Source organism: Hylobates moloch, unplaced genomic scaffold, assembly GCF_009828535.3.
Source record: "Hylobates moloch isolate HMO894 unplaced genomic scaffold, HMol_V3 SCAFFOLD_7, whole genome shotgun sequence".
Classification (NCBI taxonomy): Eukaryota; Metazoa; Chordata; class Mammalia; order Primates; family Hylobatidae; genus Hylobates; species Hylobates moloch.
The window spans coordinates 100,550,596-100,574,956 of NW_026652282.1; the positions used below are offsets into that span (position 1 = coordinate 100,550,596).

Here is a 24,361-nt window from a genome sequence, read left to right on the forward strand (position 1 = left end):
GAACGCGGCCTCCCCTTCCTAAAAAACACCCCCCCCTTTTTTTTTTTGAGACGGAATCTCCCTCTGTTGCCCAGGCTGGAGTGCAGCGGTGCAATTTCGGCTCATTGCAACCTCCGTCTCGCGGATTCAAGCGATTCTCCTGCCTCAGCCTCCCTAGTAGCTGGGATTACAGGCGGGTGCCACGACGCCCAGCTAATTTCTGTATTTTTAGTAGAGACGGGGGTTTCACCATGTTGGCGAGGGTGGTCTCGAACTCTTGACCTCAAGTCATCCACCCGCCTCAGCCTCCCAAAGTACTAGGATTACAGGAATGAGCCACCGCGCCCAGCCGTATAACTTTTATAGGCACACACTTCCTTAAGTTTCAAGCAAGTTGAAATTCAACCCTTATTATTCACAAGGACTTCAAACAGACCAGTTTACAAACAAGCATGAGCACCCTACAAATGGCTCGCTCTTAGGATAAACGTGTTTATAGTTTGAACAGTCACGTGAGTATCGTAAATATGGTGATTGTATATCACTTTCCAGTGAAATTGCTTGCCTTCCTTTATGATTTCCTCAGTCTTTTTTTCAGCAGACAAAAGATTTTCTAAAAAGTCTGAATATTCTAAGTATAGCTCATCACCTGGTAAAAGCTAGAGCATCCCATCAGCAGTTAACAAGGTGATCGGCAGCCATCTTTCCAGTCCTTCTAATACACGATCCAAACAAAATTTGCGCAAATCAGACAGAGGCAAAATTTTCAAGTCTTCTCATTTCGTAGAACTGTGGGGGTGCCAGCCAAATTTCTTTTGATAAGAAACTTTCAGTTGCCTTTGATGGAGATGGCCACTGGCAGCCCACCACCTCCGCCAAGTCGGAGTAGGCTGGTGGCGGCTCGCGAAGGCAGCATAGGAAGAAGGCCGCGTCCAAGAGGCGAGTTGCGCGGCGCGAGAAAGGGGTGAGGCGGCCGCTCCAGTGGTGCAGCGCCCAGATATCGGGCGTGCAGTCGAGGTGCGCGCACAGCCGCAGGAAATGGCGCGGGTCCAGGGCGCAAGCGGGCGCAGCAGGAGGCCAGACACGGCTGCGGCCGGAGGGCGAGGCGGGACTCTGGCGCGGGGCCGGGCGGAGAGGTCCTGGGCGTTGTTCTATTCTTGAAGTCAATCATCCTAGCGGAGGCTTCCTGATGACCCACTTTTCTGCCTGAGGGCAGAGGTCACAGTACCCCTAATGGGCCTATTTAGTGATAGAGTCCTGGTAGTCATTCCTACAGCCCGAGGCTATAGCCTGTTCTTCCAGCCCTTCCACTGATTTTTGTAAGCTCTTAATTCCCTGTGTCCCATCCTTTTCTCCTCTAAATAACTAAGCAGTTTCTGTTTCTCACCACTGAACAGCGACTAATACAAGGATGAAATTAAAAGTTCTGTTTAGGACATGTAAATATTCTGATACCTATTGATGTCAAGTATGCCTAATGTATACAGGATCTGGAGTCCAGGGGTAAGACCAGGGTAAAAAGTTTATTTTATGCTTTTTTCTCCTTCCTTTTGTCTTTCATACAAAGTTTAAATATGTGAGTCTTAAGTATATGAAAAACATTAGGACTGAATGAAAACACCTGAGCAGAGAATGAGAACAGATGCTGGCCCAGGACGTATCTGGGGCACACTCCAACATTTAAAAGTTGGCAAAGGAGGTGGAAATGGTATGGGCAGCTGAGAAGGAGTAGTGAATAAGAAAGGAGAAAAACCATCAAAGGATGTGGGATGTATCCCAGAAACTAAGTAAGGAAAGTATTTCAGGGTGTAGTGATCAACTCTGTCAAATGTTGTACTGTGTGCACAAAGTGCTCTGAGTGTACTTTGTACTCTGAGAGACAGAGTCCAAAGACAAAGTTACAAAAGTGTCCATGGAATCAGAACATAAACAAGAATGACATTGAAGGAGTGATGCAGGCAAAAGCCCAGTAGAGTGAGTAGAAGAGAGAATGGGAGGCAAGGATGTGGCGGTGATACATATAGACAACCCTTTGTAGAAGTTTGGATACACAGGGAACAGAAAATGCAGGGGAGCAGCTACTAGGAAGATTTGGGGTTAGGGGAAGGTTTTTGGGTTTGGTTTTGGTTTTTTGTTGTTGTTTTGTTTTGTTTTTTTGAGACAGAGTTTCTCTCCCATCGCCCAGGCTGTAGCGCAGTGGCACACTCTCGCTTCACTACAACCTCCACCTACCGGGCTCAAGCGATCCTCCCACCTCAGCCTCCCAAGTAGCTGGGATTACAGGCACGTGCCACCACACCCAGCTAATTTTTATATTTTTAGTAGAGAACAGGCTTTCACCACGTTGGCCAGGCTGGTCTCAAATTCCAGACCTCAAGTGATCTGCCCGCCTTGGCCTCCCAAATTGCTGGGATTACAGGCGTGAGCCATGGCGCCCGGCCCCTGGGAAGGTGTTTAAAAGAGAAGAAACACTAAAGCATGTTTATCTGCTCATAAGTACGATCAAGGAGAGAAGAAGATAAACTGTGAGAGCCAGGGTTTTGAGAATTAGGCAAATAGATGCAGAGTTCAAGGGGAAGGCCCTTGATAGGAGTAAAGACACTCTCTGCACAGTACCAAGAAGGAAAACAGAGAATACAGCTGCAGGTAGGGTTTGGTGGGTTTGGTGGCAGGGAGATGATAGTTTACATCTAATTGTTTCTATTTTCTTAAAGAAATGAAATGTAATATCATCAGCTGAAAGTAAGAATAGAGAGGGGACACTGAAGGTTTGTAGACAGCGAAAATGGTGTCATAGAGTCCTCACAAGGAATGACAGTGGGAGAGAAAATTGAGCACGACTGTGTAGTATAATTCTTGTACAGCATAATTCACTTGTAAATTTTAGTGAAATTTTTTCAGGTGAGCTCTTCCTCATTCATTATCCCCAGGTAGCCACTGACCTGCTTTCTGTCACTATATGTTAGATTGCATTTTCTGGACATTTACATAGATGGAATCATATACTTTTTGTCCCAAATTATTTCATGTTTAATATATTGTTGTGGATGTTTTAATGTTGTTGTGGATGTTATTGTCTCTTTCTTCATTTTGATTTCTGATTGTTCATTGCTATTGAGTAGGATACAGAAATAAAATTGATATTTATATATCAATCTTGTATCCTTTAGCCTTGCTAACTTACTCATTAGTTCTAGTAGCTTAATTGTAGAATTCGTTGGATTTTCTACATAGATGATCATGTCATCTGTAAATAAAACAGTTTTGATTCTTTTCCAAAGTTTTTTTTTTCAAGTGAGACCAGCAAGTAGAGTACTGTGCTTTCTACTACAATGTTCAGTTGTTTATGTGCAGTTAGGGAATGGGGGAACAGTTGGGTTTAATCACAGCTGGGCTTTTGAAAAGGTCTAGTGTATGACCAAGAGAGGGTGGCTAATGTGGGGTAAAGGAAAAGGTGGTTGGAGGTGAGGAAAGTCAAGGAAGTGGAAGGTCATGGTGTGGGATAGGTCATCCAGATTGATGTTAAAGTCACTAAAAATGATGGACCAGCATCAGCTTGGGGAGGACAACTGAGTCTGAAGGGAAAGGCTTCCTCAGTAGAATTTACACACCCCCTGCTATGGGCTTCTGGGGTGTCATGGGTGTGGGTATGCGGACCAGGATGTGGATCCTGGACACTCTGGGACACTGCCTCCCAACCACAATATGTGCCTAGGCTGGGGCATATAGCTGATCCACACTCCACTCCTCCCCACCCTCAGAGACCTTCACTCTCAGTTCAGCTCAAAGCGCTCAATAACATAGAGACTTATTAGAAACAAAGCCCTCTCTACTTTCTTCCTGGCATAAGTAAAGTTCAGATCTCCTTGTCACAAAGCCATGGCCATCCTCTGTGGCAAGAGTAAGAGAGAGAAAGATACATTTTGTTTAGCGATGAACTTATAGCAGAAAAAAACAGAAGACAATTCATTTTCAATTAGATTATCTTACCATATCAAGAAAAATCAAGGACAGGATAATTCCCACATATTAACCCCAGATATTAACCCTAGATATTTCTGCTTGGTGGGAAAGTGGGATCGCCCCTGTATACACGCAAAGGGATGGAGAGAGAGAGAGAGAGAAAGAGAAAGAGAGAGAGTGTGTGTGTGTGTGGTGTGGGGCACACACAAGCACAAGGAAATAGGGAAATATCTTTGACACCTTACTGCCTGCCACTTCTTTGCTGGTCTCTCCTATTTTATTTAAGTCTTCTGTCCCAGGGCTATTCATACCCTCATATTTTCCTCAGGCTAAAGAGGATATCCACTGTGTGTTCTACGGAGCAAAATTCTCTCTACTTCCATCCCTATTCGCCAGTTAGCTCTCTTTGAGGTGGCAATGGATATGAAAGGGTTAATAAGATTCGAAAGAACGTACTATTGCTTTAGCAAACCACTGTGTTTCCTAGGCAACATAATGCCTGTATTTCTCCTGTTTCTTCCTGTTTCCAAAAGCCCCTATGGAGGGAATGGTAAAAATATTAGCCTTGGCCAACACTCAAGCCCTTGCTGTTTCCCCATTCTGCTCCCCTCACAGTTGACCTTGCCTCCTACTTCATGGAAAACATTGAAGCTGTCAGGTTTGAATTCCCTCTCCCTCTCCTCTTAAAGGAGAAGCTATGATCCTTCCACCTTTCTTTCGATTTCATCCTCTCTTGTCTCATTCCATGCCACAGGGTTGATTAATATCCACTCTGGGTGGGGTGAGGTGGCTCACGCCTGTAATCCCTGCACTTTGGGAGGCTGAGGTGGGTGGATCGCTTGAGGTCAAAAGTTCAAGACCAGCCTGGCCAACATAGCGAAATCCTATCTCTACTAAAAAAATTGCAAAAATTAGCCAGGAGTGGTGGCAGGTGCCTGTTATCCCAGCTACTCCGGAGACTGAGGCATGGGAATCGCTTGAACCCGGGAGACAGAGGTTGCAGTGAGCCGAGATCCTACCACTGCACTCCAGCCTGGGCAACAAGAGCAAAACTCCATCTCAAAAAGAAAAAAAAAAAAAGTACCCACTCTGTCCTGTATTTTCAACCTCTAAGCCTTACTACCTATCTTGCTGCAACTGAAGTCTATGACAGTTTTCAGAAGAACGAAAATCAAACCAGGGAATCCAATTCCCTCTTTCCCTACCTCCTCTGCCTTAGTCAAGCTTCTCAAACTTCTTTTTTGAGAGGTAGATCTCCTCAATCCTCATGTTCCACTCACTCCCTAGGCCACTGGAACCAGACTTCCACCCTTCTCATGCCACAATAAAAAGAGTCTGGCATAGGTAACCCAGGACTTCCTAACTGCCTAGTCCAACTGACACCTTAGTTTTCATCTTTCTTGATCCATTTACAGCCCTTGGCATTGTAAACCTCTCCCTCCTGGAAACCCTCTCGCCTCCGTTTGCTTCTATCGGACCACATTATTCTGCCATTTTCCTACCACTTGTGTTTTTTATTCTCAATCTCCTTGGTGGGTTTCTCTTCCTCTACTTATTCCTACAATGTTAATCTTCCCCAAGACTCTATCTTGGCCTTCTTTTTCTCTCTGCAACCTGCCTATAAATGCCAGGCCAGTCATATGAGTAAGTAATGCGAGTCTGGTTGATGTGTGACAATGTAGTATATGCCAGAAATCACAAAGAAATGTGTTCTTGCCCTGTTTTTGTTTTGAAATAGTAACCCTGTTCTCTGTCTTTCATTTTCCACTTTTGATAGAGTCATAGGTACAAAAAAATTTTGATTATCCACTTAATTCTGCTTTAACAAAAACAGAGCAAATGTAATAAAAGACAGCTGATACTTGTTCTCAGCACTGGGGATACAGCAGGGAGAAGTGGGGCTTCTTTAGGTGTACCTGCTAAAGGAGGCAGCTGCTAATCAAGATATAATGCCAGATCTCTCTCTCTCTCTCTCTCTCTCTCTCTTTTTTGAGACAAAGTCTTGCTCTGTCGCCCAGGCTGGGGTTTAAGCGATTCTCGTGCCACACCCAGCTAATTTTTGTATTTTTAGTAAAGACAGGGTTTCATGATGTTGGCCAGGCTGGTTTCGAACTCCTGGCCTCAAGTGATCTGCCCACCTTGGCCTCCCAAAGTGATCTTCTCATTTTTTAAGAGAAGATTGTTATGTCAGAGATACAGGTTTTATGTAAAAATCTGTTGGTTAAGTGCTTACATCTAATATTTTAAAAATTAAAATAATGTGAGGGTCAAATAAACACGTGTTCAAGCCAGCTGTAGTCACCAAGGCTAACAATTTTCAACCTTGGCTTAGAACATTGTGCAATGAGCCTTGAAGAGAGAGAGAGACCTCTGCCCTATATTCACCTTGGGATCTAATTCAATGCCAGTGGTTTCAGCTACCACCCATAGGCTGTTACCTCCTGTCTTTACCCCTCCAGTCTAGACCTCCATCCTGAGCCCCAAACCCAAATATCCAATTGGACATATTACTGGATATCCCCACCAGAATGTTCCTTATGCCCGTGCTTTTCAAACATTAATGTGCATGTGAATCATCTGGAAGACTTGTTAAAATGCAGATTCTGGCATACTGCCCAAGATCGTGCATTTCCAACAAGCTCCCAGCGGATGCCAAAGCTGCTGGTTTATGAACCACACTTTAAAACACAACCCCCATTTGCATACAATGTCCTTGTTGCAAGTTTGCTCCTCCTGCTACTTATCTTCTCTTGATGAATGGTATGCCATCCACCCATGCAAAAATTGGGGGCATAAGTCAGATGTAGAAGGAATGGGAGAAATAGAGGAGGAATCCAAAGCCCTGTCCCATCCACCTCCTTAATATTTATCATATCTATCCTTGCATTTACGTCCTCACTATCCCAACATTGATTTAAGCCCTCATTTTCTCCTGCGGTAAGGCTGGTGTCCCTGCTCTAGTCTCCATCCCTCCAATTGCAACCTCCATGCTCCTACGAGCATGACACTTTGAAAAAGCAAAATGATCTCATGTAAAGCATGGGCTCTGGGGCCAGAGTGCTGAGTTTAAATCCCAGCACTGCCTCTTACTAATTGTGTGACTTTGGACAAGTAGCTTAACCTATCTATGTATTGGCTTTTTTCATCTATGAAAAGAGGATGATAATAGAACCTCACTTGTGAGATAAACGAGATTTGAAAGCAGGAAGGGGAATGACCCATGAGAATATCTGGGGAAGAGCATTCCAGACAAATGGAATCACATGTAAAGTGTTCATAGCACTCAGGAAATACACATTAGCTGTGACATTGGCCACATCATTCCTAGCTTCATTATGGTTGGAGTGTTGAGGGTAAAGAGAAAGTAGAAAGAGATAAAGCTGGACAAGTAATCTGAGGCCAGATCATGGAAGGCTGAGTTGCCTGGGAAAGAGACTCTGTGATGGAGTTTACTATGTAGAAAATTGACTGAATAGTGCTCTTGGGATCTACACCTGAAATGTAAGACAAGGGAGTAGGATCGGGCGGAGGGAGAAGCTGAGCTTCAGTGCAGTCACAATGCAGCTTCCATCAATCCCACAGGGAGCTCTGAGCCTGATATGACTCCTCAGAGTTGTCCTTAGATGGGAAAGGGAGACAGGCCTTTATAACCCTGTACTGGCCATTCATTACCTGCAGGCTGCACTAAGAAGGATCTGTGACTTTGGGCTAGAAAGCTCTCTTTAGCCCAGTGCAATCTCAGGAAGAGGATTTCGTTGCAAGCTGTCAGTCACCAACACTTTCAGCAGTGGGGGACCTGGGAGAATGAGTGCGTGGGTCCTGAAGTGGGGGTGGGAGGTGAAATCTGGGTAGGTATCACACCACAGTTGGGTAAATCATGCCAAGGACTCTGGACTTGATTTCACTGAAAATGGGGAGCCATTAGAAGGTTTTCCTAGAATGGGACATGCTGTTTTGCACCTCTGTACCTTTGTTCAGAATGCTTTTTTTTTTTTTTTTTTTTGAGACAGGGTCTCGCTCTGTTGACCAGGCCGGAGTGCAGTGGCACGATCATGGCTCACTGCAGCTTTGACCTCCTGGGCTCAGGTGATCCTCCCAGGTAGCTGGGACTACAGGCATGTACTACCACACCCGGCTAAATTTTTGCATTTTTTGTAGAGACAGGGTCTCGCAATGTTCCCCAGGCTGGTCTCAAACTCCTGGGCTCAAGCAGTCCACCAACCTTAGCCTCCCAAAGCCCTGGGATTACAGGCGTAAGCCACTGTGCCCGGCCCCAGATTGCTTCTTCTATCTCAGTGTTTCTGACCTGGATTGGAATCACCTGGGGTGCTTGTTCACATGTTAGAATGCAGGTCAGATAGCTTCATGGTAAACAGCCAAGGTTGGAACCAGACTGACTATATTTGAGTTCTGACATTCCACTTACTAGCTGTGTGACAGTGGACAAGTTCCTTAACTTTTCCGTACCTGTTTCCTCAGCCGTGAAATAGGATAGTATAACCAACTGCCTCACAGTGTTTTAGGAAGAGTACTCGAGTTAATCCACAAAAGGGCTTAGAACATTGCCTGGCAAGTAATAAGTGCTCAAACAATGTCAGCTATTTCTAAAGATTCTCAGGCTTTTCCTTAGACCTATTGGATTAGAATCTTTGAGGGCTGGTCCTAGGAATGGACATTTCAATAAGTGCCCTCCCCCTCTCCAGATTATTCTGATCCTCACTAAAGTTTGAGAACTACTGGTTCCCCAGAAAATTTATCCCCTTCCTTGTCCACTTGGTGAATTTTTTTTCTTTTTCTCTTTTTTTTTTACTGATAGGCCTAACTGGTGCCATGAAAATTTTTAAGACTTAGCTCAATGTCATTTCCTGTATGAAACCTTCCTAGATCACACCTCCCACCATCCCTTGCCAACCTCCCCCTTACCATGTGGAGACCTCAACTGCAGCATCTGTAACCTTTTGACTGTGTGTCTCCCCTTGCTAGACTGTGAGCTCCTTCTTTGAGGGAAAGGACTTTGCATCCGTAGGCTCACCACACAGTTTAGCATGGAGCTAGAGCTCAATCAAGGTTGGTTGAGTGGATGTAGATGGGCAGGTTCCTTTGGGTTCTCTTTAAAATCTCAGCACGAAGTCTCCAGTCTCTGAAATTGGGAATGTGGATCCATATACTATCACTCAAGACATAGCTGGCAACTGTAGAATTTTGTTTCCTAGTCTTTAAATTTTTAAACTTTTTATTGCTTGTTACAATAATAAAAAGAGTTTATATTCACTGGATAAAGAAGATAGCAAAAATTACCTATAATCTCATAACCCAGAGATAACTCTTAACTTTTAGGTGCATTTCCTTCAGATTTTTTTTCTGTGCATAAGTATTTAACATAATGGGTTTCCATACTCAAACTCAATTCCACAAGTATTTGTTGAGCACCTACTACATGCCAGGCACTATTCTAAGCACAAGGAATACAATAGTGAAGAATATAGAAAAAAGCCTCTGTTCTTGTGCACCTTATGTCCAAGTTGGAAGAGATAAAAAAACGAGAAACGATACTGTATATAAGGAAGCAGTAAATGCAATGGGGGAAAATGAAGCAGGGAAGGAGGATGAGGAGTAGGAAGAGGGTGGTGTGAGATTTGAAAGCAGCGAGGGAATGACCCATGAGAATGTCTGGGGAAGGGCATTCCAGACAAATGGAATGACAAGTACAGAGGCCCTAAATTGGAAATATGGCTGCTTGTTCAAAGGGCAGCAAGGAGGCCACTGTAGCTGGAGTAGAGTGACAAGGGAAGAAAGTGGTGAGATCCTAATGTCTTAAAGGTAAGGGTGGGTAGAGTACCACAGATCCTGTAGGGCCTTGTAGGTGCTATAAGGACTTGAGCTTTTACTCTGAGTGAGATGGGGAGCATCTTTGGATACTTAGGCTGTTTCCAGTTTTTTGCTATCATGTATCATGCTTTGTGATTCTTCTACACAAATCTCTGTTCACATCTCTGAACACTTCCCTAGGGGAAATTCCTGGAAGTTAAATTTCTTGGCCACAGGCTAGGAATAGTTTGAGGCTTTTATTGCATATTGCCAAAGGACTTTCTAGAAAGTCTAAACCCTTTTACAATATAATTAAGTTCAACAAATATTTATTGCATGCCTACTATGTGCCAGACATGGTCTAGGGGCTTGAAATACATTGGTGAACAAAATGAATCTTGCATTCTAGCAATTTCATTCTTGCCAATTGTGTCAGAGTGCTTGTTTTACTCTGTGCTTGCCAACACCAAGTATTACCATTCTTAAAAAGCTCCAAGAAACAAAACAGAAAAAAGAACACTCCAGTCATTTGAATGATGAGAAATGGTGCATTGTTTTTATGTTCCTTTGGATTTATTTGCTTCCTTACTAGGCTGAATTATTTCCCAAACATTTTCTAGCTAATCAGCCAATTGTTCTATTTTTCGTTAAAAGCTCTTTAAAACCTTTGAAAATAATTAAAAGGAGACAGAAAGTTTGAAAACACTAAAAGACTTAACATGTATCTTGGGAAATAAGTAGTCCTTGGGTCAAGTACATCGGCATTAGGAATTGACTTGGAGCCAAAGAGCATATTAAGGCAACTCTCATGTTCTGAAGGGGGCTTTTTATTCAGGAGCACTCTTGCTTATTTCCAGATAACTTGAGAACTGCCACCCTGGAGGAGACCATTCCACTCAGCATTGATTCTGACATGAGCCTGAATGATGGGATGCTTTTCTTCAACAATCTCTACATCCCAGTGTTAGCTAATAGCCCACTTTATTGAACATCAAATCTGGTTTGTAAGCATTTATATTTTTAAACTGTATCACTTCTTGAGGTCTTAAGTTGCACAAGTTTTCTACCCTCCATGTGAAGCAGGACTTCCTTTAATCCATTATCCTCCAAGGGGACACAGAGGTGTAGCAGAAGAGACACTGGACTATGATAAATGAGAATTATAAATCCTCCCCATCCCTCCATGAAAACACTTTCCCCAGATTTAATAGTGGTTTTGAGGAAAGAGAATCAAGAGTGAGGAGAGGGACTTCAGTTGTCTTCTATATTTTCCCATAGTTTGAATTTTCTAACTTTAGACAAATATTACTTTGAAAAAACATTCCAGCAGGGGTTATCTGGGTGGGGAGCTAATGGCTTGGTTTGTTTTGTTTTTTCACTCTGTGTCTCTCTTTATTGGAAAAAAATGGTAAAACTTTTATTATATAAAATTTCCCCCAGTTTTATAAAACAAAATGTGTGTGTGTGTGTGTGTGTGCGTGTGTGTGTGTGTGTGTGTGTGTATGTTGCATGTCTGCAAGAATATAAGCCAAACTGCTAAAGTATGGGCCTGATTTAAGTACTGTTTGGGGAGCTTGGAGAGGGAGAAAGGAGTTTTATTTTTTACTTTATACACTCACTTATTAAGTTTGTTATAGTGAACATGTATTATCATTCTACATTTTTTTTTCAGAAAATAAATAATAAACTATTTTCCCTCTTGAGGTTAAAAGTGACACGTGCCCATTGTGGAAAATGTAGAAAGGTATAAAGAAGAAACTAACAATCACAACAGTTAACATTTTAGCATGTTTCCTTCCACGCTTTCTTTTATGAATTTTTTGACATAGTTGAGTTCATACTGTATATAGTTTTGTACCCTGTTTTTCCCTCAAGATTAAAACACAAGCGTTTTGCCATGTCATGATTTTTGGTAAAAGAATTTACCAAAACAGTTTTAGTTAAAAGAAGGTAGATTTATTAGAAAAAGTAGGAAAATATGTTGCCAGAGAGACAAAGGGCAGCCTGCAAGAGAGAAGCCAACTGCCAGGAGACAAAGGCTTGCTGGAAATTTTATAGGATGGTGTTTATGCTGTCTGTTGAAGAGGTCTTTGTGTAATACTGATAATGCCAAGGTTGCAATGAGCTAACTTACAGGTGTCTAGTGATAGCTGGGCATGGGAAGATTGTGAGTTATTTGCGCAGGAAGGCTGCATCTTGGATCATGAAGAAAGGGAGATTTGTAGCTTATTTGCTTTTTCTTTTTGCTATTTCATGCTCCCACCAGCCTGATTCCCTTTCCCTAATTAGGACTCCACAATGATGATATTTGAATGGCCTTTTAATGGTTTTGTCACAATTCAAGTGAATTAATTAGCCATTTTATTTGAAGTCGGACATTTAGGTTGTTTCCAGTTTTTCTGTATTAAAAATGAATCTCTGCTGAGCATCTTAGTAATGAAATATTTGTCTGCATTTCTGTCTCCTTGGGATGGATTCCTGAAAATGGAACTACTAGGTCAAAGAGCAGATTTCTAGAAGTGGGATTAATGGATAGAAAATATTTTTATGGATAATAAAAGGTTATACCCAACAGTGTATGCGAGTCTCACCACTCTCTCGCCAATAGTGTGATATCCTTTTTTTTTTTTCCCTTTTATCTTTCCTGTAGAAAAGTAGTAGGTGACAGTGGCATCTCCATGCTTTTCTTTTTGTTACTATTGAGACTGAATATTTTCATATGCTTATTCACCACTGGCGTGCTCTCTTTTGTGAACTACCTGTTCCTATTTTTTCCATTTATTGACTAGAATCTTATACATTTTCTTATCAATCCAAATGATCTCTCAAAGAAATATTAACCCTTTGTCATATTAGTTGCAAATGAAAATATTTTTTATAAGTTTATTAGCTTTCTAAATTTTCTTGGCCATACATGTTAAAAGACATAGATTCTAACTATAGCCAAGTGCCCTCAGTTTGAGCCTGTTTCCCCGTGATTAAATTGAAGAGTTTTGACAAAAGATCTGGAGGGGCTGTTTCAGCTAATCCCAAATTTAGCTCTGAGAAAAATGCGTGGGCCCGATACAAAGATTGTTTGACTCATTACACTTTATAATGATTTAAGAAGATGTTGGGGGCAGGGATGGAAGCAGTTTTTGCCAGAAATTTTTAGAATTCTGAGGTAGGAAGCCAATCTTTACTCAAGTCTCTTGCGTGTTGGGAGGAGGAGTAAGTTATGTGCAAGCCAACAGAACGCTTGGTGGAAAAGTACTGCTCTGGGCTGCAGATGTGTGCACGGCTTGGTTTTAATTATTTGTTTCCCTCTCTATCCTTTCTTCTGCTCCCCTCCCCCTGCCACCAGAAAAAGGGCCAGATTAGGACGAGGCAACCCCTTCCTCGGTGGAGGCCTGCTTCTGTGCAGCCTGTTAGCACATCAAAAGCCGGATGAAATACCTAGGAAAGGAAGGGACCAGGCCTAGGATCCTTCCAAACTCCCGCCTTTGTCTGGGCTCCAGCCTCAGGGTTATTGTGACTGCCAAGGGTAGCCTGACAAACTCCAAATAGAAGAACGCTGCCAAACAAAGAAACTTTCACATTATTCTGAGGGGGAAAAAAGAGCAACAAGAGAACGTTGCTTGTTAATGCCTGGTGACTGAGCAAATCAGTAATTGCAAAAGGGTTTTTCGGAGAACAAACGCAAAGTTAACTGGGCGATCAGATTCGTTTCCCCAGATAATAGGGAGAGTTGTGCACTGACTTTAGCAATCCCGGGGGTGTCGGTCCCACAGCATCTGGGGGAGAATTGGGGAAGGGCCATCAAAGAGAGCGAATGGGGGTTCCCAAGGTGAAAATGAGTCGTGTAGGGCTCTAACATAGAAAATGGAGTTCGAAGAATGAGTTTCCTGTCTCCTAAGACAGCTTGGAGGGCCCGGGAACGACAGGGGGAAGATGAGGGGCTTCAGAATGGGAGGCAGGGAAAAGCCTGCAGCAAGAGAAAGGGAGTCGGTGTCTGGCGCGCATCAGGTGGCGGAGGGGCGCTCGCACAGAGCCCGGCAATGCCGAGGCCCTCCCAGCGGGTCGGTCTGCGAGGAGCAAAAAAGGGGTGCAGAGGAGGGCAGCGCGTGCGTTGCGCTCAGCTATAGGATGGCGCGAGGATGGCGTGAGGCTGGGCTGGGGCCTCCCAGGTAGAACTGAGGGGGGCACCGCGCGGCCGCGGGGGAGCGGCGCCGGACTCTAGAGGCTTTGTTGGGGGCCTGAGGGCTGCCGGGCGGGACCGAGCAGGGCGGGGCGCTTAGGTGGCCTCTGGGAAGGCGGGGCTTGGAGGCTCCGCCCCTCCGGCCCCGCCTCCTCCCCGGCTAGTCTTTGGCAGCCGCCGAACCCCGCGCGCCACTCGCTCGCTCAGAGGGAGGAGAAAGCGGCGAGTTCCGGAGCCCTGCCTAGCGCGGCCCAACCTTTACTCCAGAGATCATGGCTGCCGAGGATGTGGTGGCGACTGGCGCCGACCCGAGCGAGCTGGAGAGCGGCGGGCTGCTGCATGAGATTTTCACGTCGCCGCTCAACCTGCTGCTGCTTGGCCTCTGCATCTTCCTGCTCTACAAGATCGTGCGCGGGGACCAGCCGGCGGCCAGCGGCGACAGCGACGACGACGAGCCGCCCCCTCTGCCCCGCCTCAAGCGGCGCGACTTCACCCCCGCCGAGCTGCGGCGCTTCGACGGCGTCCAGGACCCGCGCATACTCATGGCCATCAACGGCAAGGTGTTCGATGTGACCAAAGGCCGCAAATTCTACGGGCCCGGTACGCGGCCGGCGAGGGGGGCTCGGAGACAAAAGAAGGGGGCCCCGGCACGGGGCTGGGCGGGAGAGAGGCTAGGCAGGAGCGGGGGCCCCCCTGAGTGGAGGGAGGAATGGCGGCGAGCTAGGGTAGGCGGGCAGGCGGAGAGCCGGGAGGCTCCCGGGGCGGGCAGGGGACAAGAGGCGCTCTAGAGGGGCTGCGGACCAGTCAGGGACGCGGATCCCCGGCCCGCGCTGACAGCTCTGGGAGGGGGTTAGAGAAAGAAGGCTGAGGCGCTTAAGCCGAGGGTGGGTGGGACCACGAAGCTCGAAGGCGTTGGGGGGGACACATCAAAGCCCAAGCTGTTGGGGGAGTTTTCGAAGGTCCTGGGCTTGGGGATTCCTGGAAGGAGGAGGGGGTAGTGTCGGGTTCTAGGAAGGAAATGAGGGTGTTCCGAGGGAGGCATGGGGGAGGGCGAGAGTGGGAAAAGGTCCAGACCTAGAGAAGACGGGAAGGCCAATGACACCGGGAGTAGGTTTGAAATATGAGGGTGTGGGAGAAAACGCCGAGACGGGATTAGTAGCAGGTAAAAGCCTTGTGCCCGGTGGATACTGATGTGTGTGTGCACTCGTGGTGTGTGCATGCGCGGTGTGTGCGTGTTTAGTGTATGTGATTTATCAGGGGTGTGTGTGTGTGGTGTGTGCATGCGCGCTTGAAATGGGTCATGCGTCAGGTATGTGTGTGGCATGTGTTTGGTATGTGTGCGCTTGTGCTGTGTGTGGCAGATGGGGAAAGGCTGGAAGGTGAACAAGGAGAAAGGGGTCTGTTTGATGGAGGAATAAAGGCTGAATGTGGTGGACAATGGTAACGTGGCAAGCTTTTAAGGTAATATGGTATCTAGTCTATAGCAGGAGAGAAAGGATTAGAAGCCAAAAAAAAATTAAAATGGAGGGAGAGAGAAGTGGGAGGATACCAAGAAACAAAAGGAGTAGAGCTATGAAGACTGCTGGGTGGGGGGATATCAGGAAAAGCCAACCAGAGGGAAATGAAGAATGGATGACTGCTGCACTGCTGAGCTGTTGGAGAAGGCAGGCCTGATGGGTTCCTTAGAGGCGAGGTTTTTGCAAACCTGGTTGCGTATCAGAATCACCTGATGCATCTGAGGAAAAATACAGATTCCCAGTCTAACCGCCAGAGCTGCAAATGAGTCTCGGGTGGTCCGGGAGTCTGTATTTTAATATGTTTCCCAGGCGAATTTGAAAAGCAGCCAGGCTTGCAAAGTCCTGCTTTATAGAATACTTGGAGATGAGGAAGAAGAGGTTTTCGCTCCTCCAATATGGACTCCTCTAAACACAGGGAGCTTAGAGGGTGTCCACATGGACGGTGCTCATTCCACACTGGCCTGAGAGAGGGAAGAGTACAGAAGGCAGTACACAAACTCAGGCATTCATTTTAGTCTCCCAGTCCAACTTATCAAAATCAGATGTGTTAAGGTTAAGGAACTCAGTTTTTTTCTTGCAGACATTTTATTTATTTTTTAGAGACAGGGTCTCGCTCCTGTGTTGCCCAGGCTGGTCTCGAACTCCTGGGCTCAAGCAGTCCTTCCACCTCCATTTCCCAAAGTGCTGGGATTACAGACATGAGCCACTGCATCGGGCCTGCGGATATTTTGGAATACCTGCTTTCTGTAGGCATGTAACTGTCAAAATCATTTGAAAACCACACACATTATTTGTCACTTAGAGTAGCACACATAGATGCTTTATCAATAAACATAATCATGTAAATACCTGTTAATATTGAGCTCAATATTAAAGGAGTGAAAACATGTGCATGAGGCATCATCATGACTGTAGTTTGCAGAGTCATTGAGAGGATGTCAGCCTGCGCACAGAGTACAAAACTGGGAGTCAGGCAACCTGCGTTCTAGTCCTGATTGGGTCATGACTAGCTGTGTGACCTTGTGCAAAGCATTGTTCTCTCTGAGCCTTAGTTTTCCCTCTGAAAAGTGATAAAGATGGCCTATTGTGAGATCTCTGTCTCTATCTTGCACTGTCATTCAGTGAGCCCATGACTACGTGACATCATGGTAGAAAGTGATGCTTCATGTTGTAAAGGATTCCTAAAAATTAGTCATTCTAGTGCCTGTTAACTCTGTGCAAGGCACTGTTGTAGATGTGGGAGTATAGCAGTGGGCAAAACAGACACAAATCTCTGCCTATGGAGCTTACGTTCTAGTGAATATATGTTGCGCTGAATAATATGTATTTTTAAAAGACTTTTAATGTTCCCACTAGACCTTGTTTAAATATTCTATGAGGTTTGCTTGGTAAAGACTCACTCTACCAAGCCAATGACCATAATCTCTGTAATGGTGAGGTTCACACCATTACATTTGCCTATTCTCAAGCACTAGGTGCTGCCATTTCCACTAGGGGTGTACATTTATGAAAAATGTGGGCTTTTTTTTAACCTTCTTTAGTGAATGTGGCAGCATGTAATGATGATTAAAAATAAGCATTTTTCTTTGGAATTTTAATTGCATTTAAAAGTCGTAAAATGTGTAAAAAATCTCTGAGTGTATTGAGGTTTCAGGTGACCAGGCCATACTGAAACTCGATCTATTCTCATACTTGGCATAGTGGTTCCCTACAAACATTTTAATGTCAGGGCTGCTATTCAGTCTGCCTTGGGGGAAACAACACATTGTTTAAAGTACACTGAATTCTCTTCATTTAGTTGTGCAATATTTAAATAAGTCTAAATATCCACTTTGTGTACCCACAGAATGATTCTCTGCTCTCTTAGACAAAAGTTCAGTATAATATCACAAATAATCACGTTTTATAGAGTTGTTTTATAGAGTTGTTTTGCAGTATCGATTCAGCCTCTTTTCCATGAAAATTTTAGTATTTTCACAGTCTTCTCAAGCCCGCCAGAAAACAGATAATGAAGACTGATCTCTGTGTTATCTCTTATTTATTGACAGTGAAGGTTATGTAATGTGGATAGATTTTTTAACCAACGATACTGTTATAAAATGAGTCTCCTGCAGATGCCATGAGTTAATGTTTAATTGAACCTTGGAACCAAAGATCTCTATAAGATACCTTTGTTTCATTAAAACACATCAGAATATATTTATAAGAAAATGTGTTTTCATGTACACATCAGTGCTTATTATCTTAAGAAACCATAACTCTCACTGGTGTAGCCCCAAGTGCCTAGAACTGTCAGGCTCCCAGTTCAATGTTCTTGTATGATTCCCTACTACCACTATCCCAAGAGATCACTAACCACGTATGACTTTTTTACTGGCTATTTGGAAACCACAGGAGACTGATGCAAGTGTATAGCAGTTTGATTTACTTTTAGTTATTGAAAAGTTAAATGACAACAGGTCTTTCTATGTCTCCTACATAGTGTTCAGAATATCAACATTACTATGGTTTCCTAATGGAATTTGATATTCAAAAATGGGGCTAGTTGATGAATAGGGAAGCCATTTTCTGTGTATAAATCACAGAGAAATTGACTGTCTAATAAAGAATTGATCTTTGGTTTTGTTTTTGAAGAGGGGCCGTATGGGGTCTTTGCTGGAAGAGATGCATCCAGGGGCCTTGCCACATTTTGCCTGGATAAGGAAGCACTGAAGGATGAGTACGATGACCTTTCTGACCTCACTGCTGCCCAGCAGGAGACTCTGAGTGACTGGGAGTCTCAGTTCACTTGTAAGCATTTTTAAAATTGTGTCTGGGTCAAATTTCTACCAGTAATGGGGATTCGTGGCAGGACAATAGTTATTACTAAGCAGCCTGAAACTTGGGTGCATTTTGATAGGCTCCTTAATCTTGGATGGATCAAGTTCATGGCTTGAAGTAATTGTAGCAGTGCTGAGTCACTTGCTATGATTGCATACCAATTTTTAGCCAGTTCTGTATGGAAACTTGGGTTTCTGGGTTTGATTTTAAAATTTTTGAGAGATTGCTAGATTCCAAATGAGGATTTGGTGCTTGGTGTGTCAGGGAAAGGACAGTGGCCATCTTGGCTACAGAAAGGGATTTTCATAAGCCCTCTCTTGTAGAGCTTGCCGTTTAAAAGCAGCCCACATCTCTGTTGAAGAATGGGAGACTTGTATTCTGTGAAACAGCTTCTCTTTGAATCTAATTGAGCCTAACTATAGGCCTCATCTACAAATGATGCTTATAATGTGCCCAGTAACAATGGTGTCTGCATTTTTAAAAAGAAAGTAAAAAGGAGATGCTTGTTTCTGGCTTATGCTATGGGCTGAGGTCTTTGGGGAGAAATAGGAATGAGGGGTTAAGTTCAGATTTTGAGAATGCAGGAATTGGTTTCTGTCAAATCTAACTGTTTAATTATCACTCTAGCAATATTTCACTGCCAAGAATTTGAATAAGAGTCTTTCCCAGCTTTTATGAAACAGTATATAAAGACTGTGAGCATTATTTGATTTTTCATTTAAAATGTAGTTTTCTGTGTGTGTTCTCTATAATCAGTTAAATATTACATGTTCTCTTGGCTATATCCAACCATTTTCTTTGAAAATAATGCTGACTTCAGAGAGAGTTCTGGATTAATAATTAGCCAGATGTGTCTCTGCCTTTGAGTTTGGGTCTCAAGCAGGCTACATATAACTTCCAAGTCTAGAGGCAGGTTTTTATACTTTGGAAAACATAGTTCAGTTACCTAATGGAGTCCCTAATTTTTGGCATCATAAGGATGACTTTGTAATTAGTTTTCTATGTGAAACCAATGAATTGTAGTGTCTAACTTACAAAGCTCTATTTTCTAGGGCTTGCCTTCATCAGTGGGAGAAAAAGTGTGATTTTTTTTTTCCACTTTAAGGCTAGCCCCAGATGCTGTTGTGACACCTCAGCTACACTTAAAGCTGGTGTGGATTCCCCTTAAGGCAGGTTTCCCAGGCGCCACCGGCTTTTATTTGTTTCACACAGTTCCAATTGTTCCCAACGGTCATTTCACACAAAAGCAGCTTTAGTTACCTGGTTAGACAGGTTGGTTACTCCTCTAATTCCTACTCTCATATTCAGGAAGAGGAGACTCTTGGCTTCGGACATTCAGATGATCGACGCTGCATTAGTTTGGCTACAGTGATGTGGTGGTTTGCTGATGCCATCTCTTCTCAAGTCTTTTGCATTCTGGTTTGCACCCTTTCATCTGTTTTCTCCAACACCTCCAGTCATCTCCTGGTTCTTTTACCACTTCCTTTAACCACCCATAGGTTTTTCTCTGTGCTGGGAAAAACGTTCTGTCTCTTGCTATCCTCTTCATCTATGAGACTATTATTCCTTCCTTTCACTGTCAAACAAACTTCTTACAAGTTTTTATTCCTAACCATTACTTCATTTCCTCTCTATACCTTCTTCCTCCCCACAATATGGTTTCTATCCCTACAATTGGATTGAACTCTCTTTCTGAAAGATATTCAGGGAAACCCTTTTTTTTCTTGCCAATCCTGACTTCACTTGTCCATTCCATGTTTTAGATCTCCTGTCATGTGAGCCTCCAGAATGGCTCCCTCCACAGAGTTCCCATTTTAGTCCATGGGAACTCCAATTTTCACTTAATTCATGCTTCCAGTTTTCTTTCAAAGTACTTCTCATCTGTCCCTTTCCATTCCCCTGGACACCACCCTACTCCTGGCGCTGGTTCCTTTGCATCTGGATCTGCACGCTGGCCTCCGGATCACCCTGTTGCCAGTCTCTCCTTACTGAAATCTGCCCTATACACCACGTTGATTATATTGTTGTTAAAGCACTATTTTACTGTGTCATTCCTTCACTTATAAACCTTCAGTGCCCTTTGCCACCTGTAAGTCCAAACTCAGGCTGGCTTTTCAGATCTTTCATAATATTTCCCCACACCACTTAGCCAATCTTATCTCCTACTAACTTCTAAATGTTAACTCTACTCCTGCCAACTTGGTCTCTTCATTGCTTCCCAGATACGTTGTCTCACCTGTATGCATTTGTACATGGCGTTTGCATTTTCTGGAACTCCCTCCCTAAATCCTTCTATACATTTTTTCAAAATATATCCTCCTTCCATGAAGTATTCTGTAACCCTTCTGACGAGCTCATAACTTGCCCTTGTTCTTCTAAACATTCCCTACACACAAACAATTCATTTTGACGTTACCTTGCACACTCATTGCCAGACATTGCCACCTGTTTTATATGTCTGTCTTCTGAACAAAACGAATTCCCTGTTGGCAAGGACGGTGGTATAAACCACCTTTGTATCCTTCAAGAAGCCCAACACATTGCTGAGTGTATTGTAGGCCTCTAATAAATGCTTTAAATTGAAATGTGGTAATGACGTTTTAGAAAGAATGAGAATGACCTTTTGTGTTTTCTTCTCTACCTCCAGTCAAGTATCATCACGTGGGCAAACTGCTGAAGGAGGGGGAGGAGCCCACTATGTACTCAGATGAGGAAGAACCAAAAGATGAGAGTGCTCGGAAAAATGATTAAAGCATTCAGTGGAAGTATATCTATTTTTGTATTTTGCAAAATCATTTGTAACAGTCCACTCTGTCTTTAAAACATAGTGATTACAATATTTAGAAAAGTTTTGAGCACTTGCTATAAGTTTTTTAATTAACATCACTAGTGACACTAATAAAATTAACTTCTGTCTTAGAATGCATGATGTGTTTGTGTGTCACAAATCCAGAAAGTGAACTGCAGTGCTGTAATACACATGTTAATACTGTTTTTCTTCTATCTGTAGTTAGTACAGGATGAATTTAAATGTGTTTTTCCTGAGAGACAAGGAAGACTTGGGTATTTCCCAAAATAGGTAAAAATCTTAAATGTGCACCAAGAGCAAAGGATCAACTTTTAGTCATGATGTTCTGTAAAGACACAAATCCCTTTTTTTTTCTCAATTGACTTAACTGCATGATTTCTGTTTTATCTACCTCTAAAGCAAATCTGCAGTGTTCCAAAGACTTTGGTATTGATCAAGCGCTGTCCAGTAACAAAACGAAATCTCAAAACAGAGCTCAGCTGCAAAAAAGCATATTTTCTGTGTTTCTGGACTGCATTGTTGTCCTTGCCCTCACATAGACACTCAGACACCCTCACAAACACAGTAGTCTATAGTTAGCATTAAAATAGGATCTGAACATTCAAAAGAAAGCTTTGGAAAAAAAGAGCTGGCTGGCCTAAAAACCTAAATACATGATGGAGATTGTAGGACTGTCTTCCCAAGCCCCATGTTCATGGTGGGGCAGTGGTTATTTGGTTATTTTACTCAATTGGTTACTCTCATTTGAAATGAGGGAGGGACATACAGAATAGGAACAGGTGTTTGCTCTCCTAAGAGCCTTCATGCACACCCCTGAACCACGAGGAAACAGTACAGTCACTAGTCAAGTGGTTTTTAAAGTAAAGTATATTTATAAGGTAACAGTTATTCTGTTGTTATAAAACTATACCCACTGCAAAAGTAGTAGTCAAGTGTCTAGGTCTTTGATATTGCTCTTTTGGTTAACACTAAGCTTAAGTAGACTATACAGTTGTATGAATTTGTACAAGTATTATATGAACACCTAGTGAGATTTCAAACTCTTGTAATTGTGGATAAATAGTCATTGTATTTTCTTGTGAACTGTGTTTAATCATTTTACCTCAAATCAGAAAACAAAATGATGTGCTTTGGTCAGTTAATAAAAATGGTTTTACCCGCTATGGTGTGGTGACTTATTTAAATTTTTTTAAAAACCTTATTCTAGGGAATCTGATTCAGACATTTTACTTTGGCTTAAAATTCAGTTTCATTTGTGAGTGCCGAGTTTTTGTATTCCAAAAGAAACAAGGGGCAAAATTTCATGGAGACCCCACACCAGAAACCAAATACCAGTTTGTCGTGTTTAAGAAATAGTGAATTGAATTGCTTTTTTTTGTGACTTGTCAAAGTTTTGCCTAAATCAGAACTTTCTAAACTGTAAATGGCAGACCTCCACCTTGAAGTCTATAGCAAGGTTCTTAAGAAGTAAGGTTACTGAAGGCATTGTCATTGCCAAGTGCTAAGGAAGGGTTTGGGGTTTTTTTATGTTAATGTATTGTCTGATCAGGAAAGTATCAGGAATCCTTACAGTAGCAAAGTTAATTCACCTCATGTCAAAAGAAGGATAACAGATTTACATATGCAGTCAGTTGTATAAACAAAGACAACCTATTCGTGTTTTGTCATTTTAATGTTAACATTGGCAGAGTTTTCTTATAAGAGATATACTTCCTGAACCAAAGAAATTTCCATTTTTCATGTTATCAAACCACATTGCAGGTACTTGTGAGTTTTTTTTAATGTGCTCTTTTTTTTTCCCCACTTGATTTCATTCACCAAATGTTTGGTGCCTGTTTTGTACCATGTAACCTGTTATGCCTTATGCTTTGGAGAGGGAGTGGGAGAGAGAAGTTGGGCCCACCTTTGCAGCCTGAAATCTCATGTGCATGTGAAGATTAGGCTACTCATCCTGCAAGGTTAAACAGGCTTGTCTGCTGCCAAGAGGAAAATATCCAGAGCAAGCTTGTCCAACCCGTGGCCCACGGGCTGCATGCAGCCCAGGAAAGCTTTGAATTTAGCCCAACACAAATTTGTAAACTTTCTTAAAACATGAGATTTTTTTTGCAATTTTTTTTTTTTTTTAGCTCATCAGCTCTCGTTAGTGTTAGTGTATTTTATGTGTGGCCCAAGACAGTTCTTCCAATGTGGCCCAGGGAAGCGAAGAGATTAGGCACCCCTGATTTAGAGCCTCATTAAAGTTTCACTCCCAATAACCTGATTCTCTTCCATTGAGAGCTGAATCAACATTGTGTTGGTTACTTGGAAAGGAATATTGCTATAAGGCAGGACTTTGATCTAAAAACTTCTCAAATCCAGCTAGCATATACATAAGCCATATTCATGTAAAAGGCACCATTCAAGAAGATGGTGGTGTCGGGTGGGGGGGTGTAGTTGTTAAAACCACCACATGTCCAGTGAAGGAGGGAGGTGTTAGGTTAACATCTGGTTTGCTCCCCACCTGCTGTCATCCTACCAGCTGCAGAGAGGGTTTGTTCTCAATACTAGCATCTGTGGTTCATGAGCATTTACTACGTGTTTTCAGTATCTGCATATCTGGCTTCCCTGCATAATGTAACATTCACCTTACTTCAGAGGGCCAAATTTATGCAAATCCTAGATCAAGAACAAGCAACCATACATTTCTTGCTGTTTCAGAAAGAGCTCTTTGAACCTGACAAAGACCCTTTCAGCTCTAAAGTGCCCAGATTTTACTCCAAGGTAGTCTGCCTTTGTTATGATACTTAGAGGCAGTTTGCTGTATATTTCACATGAAAATACAGTTAACTCTTGAATGCTCAAAGACTGATTATTGAGGCCCCTACCTTCTCTGACTAGACTCTCCATCCCAAACCCACAATTGTTTTTGCACATTGTATAACTTGAACACTTCCACCCAGGGCTGAAGGAATTAGGTGAAATTCCATGGAGCCAATTTTGCTACCTCTTATTAGCACTGATAAAATGTGCTAAAGGGAGGATCATCTTAAATCTAAATATGATTTCAGTTTGTCCAAAATGAAAATAGAACTATGGTCTTTAGTCCCATGAACTCTGACAATGTCAGTTTCCACAAAATGGGAAAAGTTCCGTAGAAACGATATTAAAATTAGGCATCTATATTTCCACAGAAAATGTTATTGTGGATGTGCAACATGCTAGCCAATACATGTGATAAATGAACAAAGAATATTCACTATGATAATTTTATTTTTAATATATCTGACAAATATGTATTACTTCTCTAAC

At 42.9% G+C, this 24,361-nt stretch overlaps 1 protein-coding gene and 1 pseudogene across 1 annotated transcript; one reads left to right on the forward strand and one right to left on the reverse strand.

Annotated features, from left to right (window-relative positions):
• Positions 1–405: 405 nt before the first annotated feature.
• Positions 406–1,150, reverse strand: LOC116811171 (acyl-coenzyme A diphosphatase NUDT19-like; annotated as a pseudogene).
• A 12,936-nt stretch (positions 1,151–14,086) lies between these two features.
• Positions 14,087–22,236, forward strand: PGRMC1 (progesterone receptor membrane component 1). Its single transcript, XM_032757514.2, has 3 exons — positions 14,087–14,527; positions 18,079–18,234; positions 20,912–22,236. The coding sequence occupies exons 1-3, from the start codon at positions 14,200–14,202 to the stop codon at positions 21,013–21,015; spliced, it is 588 nt and encodes a 195-aa protein (XP_032613405.1). The 5' UTR covers positions 14,087–14,199; the 3' UTR covers positions 21,016–22,236.
• Positions 22,237–24,361: the final 2,125 nt, after the last annotated feature.

Excerpts from the sequence above, each read along its gene's own strand:
- PGRMC1 (XM_032757514.2), top strand. The coding sequence starts at position 14,200 with ATGGCTGCCGAGGATGTGGTGGCGACTGGCGCCGACCCGAGCGAGCTG. Across the intron at positions 14,528-18,078 it reads CCGCAAATTCTACGGGCCCG|AGGGGCCGTATGGGGTCTTT; the intron begins GTACGCGGCCGG and ends TTGTTTTTGAAG. Across the intron at positions 18,235-20,911 it reads CTGGGAGTCTCAGTTCACTT|TCAAGTATCATCACGTGGGC; the intron begins GTAAGCATTTTT and ends CTCTACCTCCAG.